This window comes from Papaver somniferum, chromosome 7 (genome assembly GCF_003573695.1).
Source record: "Papaver somniferum cultivar HN1 chromosome 7, ASM357369v1, whole genome shotgun sequence".
NCBI lineage: Eukaryota > Viridiplantae > Streptophyta > Magnoliopsida > Ranunculales > Papaveraceae > Papaver > Papaver somniferum.
Window position 1 is genome coordinate 231,281,606 of NC_039364.1, and position 11,700 is coordinate 231,293,305.

The 11,700-nt window shown below is 36.0% G+C and overlaps 1 protein-coding gene across 1 annotated transcript; it reads right to left on the reverse strand.

Moving 5' to 3' along the window:
- Positions 1 to 583: 583 nt before the first annotated feature.
- On the reverse strand, positions 584 to 1,710 carry LOC113293471 (transcription repressor OFP14-like). Its single transcript, XM_026542100.1, has one exon. It carries the CDS (start codon positions 1,685 to 1,687, stop codon positions 716 to 718), a length of 972 nt encoding a protein of 323 aa, XP_026397885.1. The 5' UTR covers positions 1,688 to 1,710; the 3' UTR covers positions 584 to 715.
- Positions 1,711 to 11,700: the final 9,990 nt, after the last annotated feature.

Genomic DNA, 11,700 nt, shown 5'->3' on the forward strand with positions numbered 1-11,700 from the left:
TATGAGTGGTTGACCAATTGAGGTGGCATTGTGCATGTACTTTTATCTTCATGCTTGACACATGTAATACTTTCTCTATTACCACCAACACATGTAGCAACACTACTTCCTACATCTCCTTTTTGTTTTGTGTATTTAAAGAGAAACAAGAGAATGAATAAAACACTCACTGATTCTCCTTCTCTTCTATTTTGGTTTCTTCTCCATTAAAGCTTTGTCTCCTTACATATAATAAACTTTAACAACGTGTATTAAAATTTAAATCTTTCACCTTCTGCTGGAGAGTTTCTAAGAAGTCCCGTGATTACATGAGAATACAGTGTATTTCGAAACTGCAAAACTACCCATGTAAAGACGTGGTCCATGTATATGATTTCAAATTTGAATGTTGAAACAAATATCATTTCAAACAAAATAACACCTAGAAGTAGAGAGCTGAGAGCCCCATTGTTACACATCAAGAATCTTTTTCTTGATATGCTAATTGCCTGTAGATCCCGGCGTCAATACGCCTAAATGTTTGTGAATTACCAACAATCCCTTGAAGAAAAACAAAAAAAGTAAAACATTTTTTCTTCTTTCAAATGAGGCAATTAGTAATTACTAATTAATTACCCACAGGATATTATACTGGTATATATTTACACACATGGCGACACCCCACCATATGCGCTTTTCTCATTAAAACTTAATTAAGAAAGTAATTACCAAAATCTTACGTTACACAATCTTTCCTCTTCACAATCTTCTTGATTTCCTTCCTTTTCATTGAGACTCGACGTGATCTCGTCTGAGATTTACCTGTATTATTCTGTCGTAAATTTACGATTAGATCAACAAAAGCACCTAATATATACTTGTATGATTTCTTCTCGTTCAGTTTCAAGTAACAAAACAGTAGTTCTTCCATGAAATCCCAATCAACAGACTGATTTTGATCCAATCTAGCTTCAATCATTTCTTGCATGGAACGCCGGAAATCGTCGTACGGGTTCGGAGAATTCCTTAACACGGCAACACTATCCTCGGCTAAGTTATGGTCAGTACCATTTTTAACCTCAAGTGACTGATCACTAGGAGTTGTAGTACAGGTATGATGATTAGTAGAACTGGAAGAACCAATATCATCAAACGTAGAACTACTCCCGCCGGTACTCGACCTATTTTCTTCGACCAATGAACCTGATGTACCCGGAGAAACAAAGAATCGGCTCGACGCGCGAATCCTATCCGGTGGCGGATACATAAGGCGAGGCGATTCGAACAAAAAGTCGCTATTGCTATTCCCATTATCACGACGAGAATCTTCATTTTTCTTATTCTTCATCATCATCTTAGTACCCTTCTCATCAACCACGAGATTGTCGTTTTCATTATGATATAATGAATTAAAGTTCTCAAAGAGGAAACGGTCAATATCAGACAGTGTTGCTGCACCATCTTCGCGACTCTTGGTATCGGATAGTGTTGCTGCACCATCTTGGCGACTCTTGATACCCGAAGACGATGAAGGTGTTTTTTCGACTGCGAAAGAAAGAGTTCTAGAGTGTTTGCAACCAGATAGAATCCATTTCTTGGGAGAAGAATTGACAAGACTTGGAGAGGAATGATTGTGATGATTGTTTTGCTTTGCTCTCTTGAGCTTTGAAAGACAGACATGAATGGATTTATGAAGGTTTTTAGGCATTCTTTTGGATGAGTTTTTTTTCCCCTTTGAATGTGGGCAGTGAAAGTTGTTGAGAGGAAGAAAGGATTTTATAGAAAGATAAAGTTGCATTGAGAAGTAATGGCCAAGTACGGTACGTAAGTACATAAATGTCGTGGAGTTATTTTCAAATTTAATGTATTGTTTTAATTTCTGCTACGAGTAGTTACTATATATTTTTCCCAAGATTTGTATGCGTTTATTGGATGGATTTCTTTTTATCTATTTCTGTCACGTTACATGACTTATTTTAGCTGTCTCCGTATCATCGACACCAACAACCATATAAGCGACTTCATTAAGATTTTTTTTTTTTTTTTGCAAAATAACGTATGTGAAATGTATGCAGACAAATTACTAATAACAGTTTAATTTTTTGGCCGAGGATAATCTACATGAATCGGAGAAAATGGGAGTTTAGGGAACAGAATGGGAGGAGGAAGAAAAGATGTGAGCGAGCAATATGGATTCATAATAAATGAATGAGTTAGTTTATTTTGGACATTAATGTTTGTGGGTGTGTAATGTTGTTTCTGGGTGTCTTTTAAAGGAAATAAAAGAAGAGATTCTGGATTGATACTGTGATACTTTAATGCGTTTTTATGAGGACACATTAACATTTGAGGTCCTACAACAGGTAAACTCCATTATACTGCTTTGTGGTGTTATGGTCACGACACAGTAATTCTCTTAACTATTGTACGGTAACTCTGAATGATATTATTGTTTTTTTGAAAACTTTACAATAACGGTTATGTTCTCTAATAGCTATTACGGTTGGTTTGCAAACTAAAATAGTTATTAGATTTGCAAATTGATGTAGGCTCGTGGGCGGTCATCTTACGACTAAGTCCTATCAGCTAGATTTGATTGTTAGATTAGCCAAAAAATGTTGCAGTTCAAAAAAGAAAGAAAGTGTTGTCTATTTGTTAACACTAGTTCTCTCTCCTACCAATTGCTCGCATGTGAACCAATAGCGAGATAGTTGTGCTGAATGGTTCAGCGCAATCAAAATCACCTTTTCACAGATGGTTCAGCGTATTTAGATTTATTTTTTGATATGACTGCTGATTTAGCGCAACTTCTTAAATTTTTTCGCTGAGTGATTCAACACACCTAGTATGCTAGATTAGAACTACCATAGGACCTAGGAGGTTGTCCTAGATGACGTGGGATTCCAATCTAGATGCTAGATTAGAAGACCATAGGACCAAGCCTCAAGATTTTTTTGAGCCCGATGTCGATTATTTTGGGGCTGTTGGGTTAAAAACATCCTGGACAGTGGAATAAGGGATTCTATCGACATGATTATGTTATTTTTCTGTTATAAAATCACCCTACTACTAGTTATGGTATACAAAACTTAAGTTAGTTCAAAATTAATTTCCTTTTTAAACATCTAACCCGGTCAATTTCAACTAACTCAGGTGATACGTAATCGATCAGTGGTACCTAGAGTCAGTACTGCCTTGAACAAAGATAGGAAGAACGCAAAGAAAAAGAACAATAATAAACAGAAAAGAATACGATTGTTGCCACTAACTTCTTCTTCTTCTATTGCTTTGAAAGAACAACTTTACAAACCAATAACCTGGCTACTCTCTCTCGTTTTTCTCTACCTTTCTAGCTTACAAGTCTCCTCCTTTTATATGAGCGAGAACTTGATGTAAAAGAAATAAAACTATGAGTTTTTAGAACTCATCTAAACTAGGAATCATATTCAAGTTAGGAAACCTCAAACTTCTAGGCTAAGTTAACAAACTTTACACCTCTTCTAGTATCTTCTAGATACTCTCTAGTCGTAATATGACTCAATTAAATCTAGGCTAATGATTAGCCTCAACTAACAACCTTAGCTGTCCCTCTACTTCTGTTACTTTGCTTGTGTGAATATAATCTTCACGCTACTTAAGTCCTGTGCATATGACCTGCACATCTAATTCTAACTGTGAAGCTAATCTTCACATCATTCTTCTTCTGCTACGATACTCCTGTATCATGGCTCCCCCATTTTAGGAAGCTGGAACTCCTGTGTAAGCTCTAAATTGCAGGTGGGGAATTCAGCCTCCCCTTGTTTCTTGTTGAACCATCTTGCTTTACTTGGCACTTGTCCGACTCGCCCTACACGAAACATTATACAGTCTCCTCTTCTGGTGGGTGTCACTTTTGTTTCAATAATACAATCTTCTTCAAGAACTTATTCTCGTTCTATCCACAAGTCTTCTGCTAAAGCATGTATTTTACCTTTCTCCTCAATAAATCTTTGAGTTCTAGTGCATTCTTCTTTAATTCGCACTTGGTTATAACCAGATTCGAGATCAAGTTTGGTAAAGAACATTGCATCTCCAACAAGTGCAATCTCATGCTTAACACCTCTCTTGGGTGGTATAATGACTTCTTCTTTAGAGAACTTGGTTCACTTTGTTTCCTGGTGGAAAGTGTAGTATGTAATACCACTTTCTTTTCCTCTTTGATCACAGGCCTGATGACTAAAGAGAACTTCCCACAAGCGTTGATCAATCTCTTGACTTGGTTAGTGGTAACCAGTTTCATGGGTAAATGGGTTTTACTAGCCTGAAATCGAAAATATTTTCCATCTTTCTTGAACAAATATACACGTTCTCTATGATAGAGAACAACGTCACGTTCCCATAAATATGGATTTCCAAAAATAACTTGTGCTACATCCAATGACACAACATCACAGACAATCTCATCAATGAACTTGTCAGTGATAGCAAATTTGAATCGACACTGCATTGATACCTGAAGTTCAGTATCCTTCTGTATTCATCCTAATGGGTAGGGTTTTGGATGTGGAGTTGTTGATAATCCCATTTGTTCCACCAGCTTTTTTGAAATTAAGTTCTTTTGGCTGCCAGAATCGATGATAGCCTCGACGATGCTTTGTTTTACTTGAATCTTGACATGGAACAATTCTTCATGTAGATTCTCTTGTCCTGCGTATGTTAGCTTGGTCATCAACAAAAGCTTTGGGTCTGGCTGATCTATTTCAGATATTATTTCGGTATCCACAGCTTCTGCAATCATAGTGTTCTTCTCAAAACTTCTTTGTCTTTCAGCCTCACACAATTTCTTTGGTTTGAGATTAGGATAAAGAGTCCAGCAAGTGTCTTTTATGTGACCTTTCTCCTTGCAATGCTCACACACATTTTATTCTTGTTCATCTAATAGAGATTTGTTTTTATTAGTCTCAACCCTTCTTTGAGTCATATCTTCCCCTCTCGTAACAAGTCTATTGTTGTCTGATCCTGAAGCACCTTTAACCTTCTGTTCAATGGGCACATCTTTGTTTATGGCATCTTCAATGTCACTGAAAAGTTTTAATTCTCTTCGTATATAATATACGAGTCCACCATTGTATTTCCGGAATGTCTCATCACTAGTAATATCCACATCTAAAACTAAAGCTTGATTGTAGAATTCTGTAGTGTAATCTTGGACACTTTGTTGATACCGCTGTCGAAGGTGCTGCCACTTATACCATCTTTCATCCAAGTAGCCCACATGATAAAAGTGTTTCCTCATGGGATTCTTAAATTGATGACAAGTCATGTTTTCTGTAACATACCTCTTCTTGTAAGCCTTCCACCATGTTGAGGCATGGTTTGATAACTTCAGACTTGCAAAACTGATCTTTTGTGATTCCACAAGTTGATGTACTGTGAAGTACGTTTCCAACTTATCTAGCATCCATCAAGTTTTTCAGCTTCCATGACTCCATCATAGTCAGATATCTCGAGCTTGAGTTCAATTTTCAACCCTCCATATGGGTTTTTATTGATTATGTCATCTTCTTCTTCTTCTTCTGATGAGCTTTCTTCATCATCTTCCTTTAAATCCTTTTTTTCTCCCTTTGTACTTTCTTTCCTATGCTTAGGTTTTGACTTAGAAGTACTTTCCTTCATAAACGCGGCAAGAGTATCTGCTAAATCTTGTATCTTGAGTTCAAGTTTAGCAAATTTGTCCTCATCTGACAGTTTAGGATTCTTATCATCTTCACTTCCCATATTGGTTTTAGTACTTACTCTAGGTTTTATTGTGTCTGGTAGAAAGATAGTTGCTTCTCCTGATCGCGTATACTGTTCACGTATTAAGACCATGCACCACAACTAACCCTAGAAGTCAGAATGTGGCTCTGATACCACTTGATACGTAATCGATCAGTGGTACCTAGAGTCAGTACTTCCCTGAACAAAGATAGGAAGAGCACAAAGAAAAAGAACTAAACATAAAAGAATACGATTGTTGCCACTAACTTCTTATTCTTCTATTTCTTTGAAAGAAAAACTCTACAAACCAATAACCTGGCTGCTCTCTCTCGTTTTTCTCTACCTTTCTAGCTTACAAGTCTCCTCCTTTTATATGAGCGAGAACTTGATGTAAAAGAAATAAAACTATGAGTTTTTAGAACTCATCTAAACTAGGAATCCTATTCAAGTTAGGAAACCTCAAACTTCTAGGCTAAGTTAACAAACTTTACACCTCTTCTAGTATCTTCTAGATACTCTCTAGCCGTAATATGGCTCAATTAAATCTAGGCTAATGATTAGCCTCAGCTAACAACCTTAGCTGTCCCTCTACTTCTGTTACTTTGCTTGTGTGAATATAATCTTCACGCTACTTAAGTCCTGTGCATATGACCTGCACATCTAATTCTAACTGTGAAGCTAATCTTCACAGCATTCTTCTTCTGCTACGATACTCATGTATCATCAGGTATGTGGATTATGTTGTATTCAACCGATTTTTCCATTTCTTACCGTGCAATCAAGTAAAAACTCTAGTAACATTTCAAAAATAAATATATTTGTTCAACTATAAATTCATATTAGATAGTAGTAACAAAAAGAAAACCCCACATTTGTTTTTCATTCTACATTTTTGGCTATATCAGTATACAATATTTATTCTAATTATATTTCGCTTTCTTAGAATTAGTCACTTGACATCTAGCATAGTCCTTCTTAGCAGAAGTTTTATCTTCCGCTTATTCTTTGTACGAGTCGTACTTCATAAATTTGAAATTAGAATGTAAGTTGCTATTGATGGTTGGAGGAAATTTGGTTTTTGAATCGATTGTTTTTGGGAGTTGAGTAATTAATCGTTCTCAGTTTTGTTATTGTTATTTATTTATATGATTGTATATCAGTTAATTGTACTCATTTTTTCAAAAATTATTGTTATTTGGTCCAAAAACAATGTCACAGTATCCAAAGGCTTGTAAATGGTTAACAGATTACCTGATATTTTTCTGGATCCGTATAATAAATTTAGGATATTATCCGAAATTTAAGATATAGATATCTTATCAGATATACTTTCTCTTTATTGAAACAAATACGGTATAATAAATATCCTCTATGATATTTATCCAACATCTAATAAAGTATGTGTATATATATAAGCTACTATTATAAATAAAGAAATACCTGGTTTTAGACATGTATTGATGATTTTGAATGAAAAGAAGTGAAGGAATGACATATTCACGGAGATTAGTTAGATATTACAATTATAGAATCACGAGAGAAATGCTTCAACAAAATAAATCACGAGAGGAAAAAAAGTGATTTAATATAAATAAGCAAATTCTGTTTTTTCTTGCTTTGGATATATATTTTGGATAACTATTGGATATCATCTGATACCCAATAACCTTATAAAAACAGATACGGATGTCAGATTTAAATACCTGTTGGATATTGGATATCCAAATATTCTTATAGGATTGGATATGATATTGTCATGTCTGTTCCGGAATTTATGATCATTACCTTAAATAAAATGAGTAAAGTTGAGTATTATGGAGCTTGGTTTAGCTCATTTTATCTGATTAATGAAACTCTTACGTTTTTTTGGTTTATACCATGGATTGTTCGATTAACTCTTGGATTAGAGTTTTTGCTCCTGGATTGGAGTGTTCTATCATCACCTTAAGGAGTGGATTTTCCTTCTCTTTTATCACTTCCGCTTGTGTCATATCAGGTGGTAATCAGAGAAGGTTTTCCTGCGTTGTTCGTTCGTGTGGTCGCCTAGAAAAATCAGCTAAGGATTCATGTGAACTCTAGGTTTATTATAATAATAAAAAAAAAGTTTGAGTATTATGGAAATTCTATTTTTATTTCCCCAACATAAATTCTTGGTTTTGTGGTCAATTGGATCTAGGTTTTTCATATTATTTATTTTTAGCTAAGAAGGTTATGATTTTAGTAGAAAATAAAATAAAAGTCAACAAGAAAAAAAGAACAAAAACTAGTGCAATAAATACAAGAAAGCAAAAGTCATATACATTGCCGAAAAAAATAAAGGAAAAAAAAACCATCCACATGCCCCAACTTGGGAACAAACTAAAACCCAAATTTCTTTTCACCCAATGATCTTTTACCTCTTCCTAGATCTTGATTTTGACTATAAGAAATACCTCGACTCCATATGTTTTAATTTAGAATGCCCTTCGACAATAACACTAAGCATATTCATCACTTCATTTGCTTTGCCTTCTTTCTTTAGACCGATTAGAACACTGACCTTCACTAATCTGTCTACATGTTGTGCATTATATAAATAAATTCTACTTGGTATATATTCTTTTAGAGATTTTACCTTTAATCTACCACTATCAAAAATATTTCCATCATTGGTATCATTTTTGTAAGCATTGTTCTTTTACAACACTTCATGAAAGTTAAAGCCTGTAATCTATGTATCAAACATGATAAAAGGTCTAAAGGAAAATAAGAAGCTGCTTGTGCAAGAATTATTTTCCCCTCGTCATCTTAAATTTTCTAATGTAAGTCAAGTCCTTGAAAACATACGGACCGATTAATTCCATCAAACCAGTCTCCCCCTTTAAAAATAGCAAAGATAGGGAGCTCTTTTTCCACTTTCATCTTAGCAAAATCACTAATATGGATAACCAAGTTTTACAATGATAAAAAAAAGGTGTCCATGGGTATTTTGCCTTCATCTAGAATCTCTCGTTGTCAATTTGATTAGGAAGAACATCAGGAAAAGACATTTTGAATCTGCTTCCACGCTCACTCTAGCATAAGACATCATATATAGTTTTCAAAGAAGTTTTTGCACTGATCATTACAAGTTGTAGATTGTGGATTTTCAACAAAAGTAGTAAAATCATGATACTGCATGTTTCTGACACGGCTTTCAGGCATGTGATGATTCATATTTTACGAGCCATGATGAACATGTTTCTCGAAAAGCCTCCATTAGCTGAGCGTTCGATGCCTCGCATTTCATAATGCCTTCTATGTAGAATAACATAATTGGGCGGTTCTCCGTAAGATTGAGAACATTAACGCCTTCAGGACGTCGGTGATACTCGTTCTTCCCTGACTACATGAGAGCGACCCCCCTCTACATAGAAGAACAATTGGGTGGTTCTCCATAAGATTGAGAGCAATAATGCCTTCAGGACGTCTGTGACACTCATTGTTCCCTGACTATGTAGAGAGACCGTGTAGAGATCCAGGCAGTTATCCGTAAGATTGAGAGCATTAACGCCTTCAGGACTTCGGAAACACTCAATGTTTCCTGACTATGCATCTTTCAGAACGGGTATGACGCTTTAACTGGCTAATATCCCTTCTGCAATAGATTAATTCTACCGTGACATTCATCACCGAATTCCTAGAAGATAATCTATTTTATCTCATTACTCTGATTCCATGGTCGAATCCACGGCTTGATCTCATGGAATGGTAATAGATAATTATCTTATCTCATTACTTCTATTTCATGATCGAATCCACGACTGATCTCATGGAATGGTAATAGATAATTTTATTACTCCGATTCTATGGTCGAATCCACGATCCCATGGAATGGTAATGTTCATTTTATTATTCCAAATTCATGGTCGAATCCACGGCTGATCCTATGAATTGATAATAAATAACTACTCACCTTTATTACTCAGTTTCATGAATCATTCTCCACTGAATTTCATAAATTAGTAATAAATACTCAACAACCGGCATCTGGACTCTCACTGAGTAAGACCCAAGAAAATGGTGCAAGAGTACTCGACAATGATGCTCGACCGAGCACCCGAATGCACGAACGAGCGTTCGAAAATATGGACAAACGAGGAATCCTACACAAAACAGGAGAGACAAAATAATGATATTAAAATAATAAAAAGAGGTGCTCATGGGTCGGGCCCACCGGCTGGCCGGCCGTGCCCTAGCCGTGGACGGTCTCATGCCTCTTCCATTATTTTCCTTATTTTGTTATTTTCATGAATTCATGAAAACTCCTTCATTCTAGCAACTTTCCTTGTTTGAGCAAAACTCACGGTTTCTCCATATTTTCATGGTTTCATGAGAAATAATAATATAAAATAGGAAAAGATATCGTGGGACCGGGCAACCTAGCCGGCCGGCCATGCCCTGGTCGTGGCCGGTCCCACACCTTACAATCCCTAGCCTTTCATAATTATTATTTCCCTCATCTCATGAACCTCCTCTGTTTGAGCAAAATATCATGATTTCTTCATATTTTCTCAAATATTGCTCAAACCATGAAAAAGCCAAAAACCCAGATGGTCACATGACTGACTACGCTTCTCACGCCAAATATTAAAATATTATTGTTTTAATATTTTCCCAAATTTTGATCAAACGAGCAAAGTTCTACTTGTTCATTCGAGCAAAATCAAGTATTTCAGTCAAAGATCGAACTCTTCAAAAAATTCAAAATATTGCTCCAATGCACATCAGAAAATACAGAAACTCTCAAGACTGAGACACAGACATTATGGTGACACGGTCATGCTTCTTTGACCGACCAAGTCCGGCCCTAGGGATTGCAAAGAGCCGGTCCCACACGTTTTCACAATTTTGACCTAATTTGCTCAATTGCTCATATTGGGCCCAAACTCTTTTCAACCAACATGAATTTGCTCAAACGACCATCAGTTGGTCCCACGACCACCAAGGGACGGTCTCGTGCCCTCTTGGTCTGTCCCTCACTTTTCCATAATTATGTTTTATCACCTAATGCTCAATCGAGCAATATTTCAATAAATGATGAAACCGGCATTTAATCATCATTCTTTCACCAACCAGTCAACAAAGGAACCTGGTGCATGCTCATTCGAGAACTCAGGCACCACATGGACGTCCATCATCCCATGTGGTCGGTACCTCCCTCACTCAGTGATATATTTTCAGCAATTCATCAATTGACGAACAATTGATAAAAAAAAATTAGGGTTTTGAACAAACTCTCCACGAAATCATCATTCTGAGCAAGTTCAAACACTAATAAAATTTATGTTGATCCAGCAATCAGCATCTGGATTAATTATATAATATTTGGTAGTCTATCAGTATTTTAATTAATATTTTACTGGGTCACGTCACCAATAAAATAATTCGTCGAATTGAGCAATACTTGCTCAGTTACTCGAGTATTGATCCAACTATCAATATCAATATTCAGTAATTTGTCAGTAATCCGTTGAATTGAGCAATACTTGCTCAGTTACTTGAATATTAATCCAACTATCAATATTCAGTAATTCGTCAATACTTGCTCAGTGGCTCGAATATTGATCCAACTATCAATATTCAGTAATTCGTAGAATCGAGAAATACTTGCTCAGTTACTCGAATTTAACAGTATTTGCTCAGACGAGCAATATCAACATAAGAACAGGTATGTTCAATCCACGAATCACTGAGCATTCGTCACTCATGCTCAATTCAACAAAACTTAGACTCACTGTCTAATCAGTCAACAACAGACTAATTAACACACGTCTATAATGCAGACTCCACGATTCGTGAGACATCAATCATGTCACATGGGGGATATCAATTAGGGTTTTGGTCTGGCGGCCTACGACACGTGAATTCATCCACGATGAGAAATGTGAGTAAGTCGTGCAAACAGTTGAAAGAGTTAGCAAAATAGTGGGTGGACGGTTAACCAAGTCTCCGCACGACCTG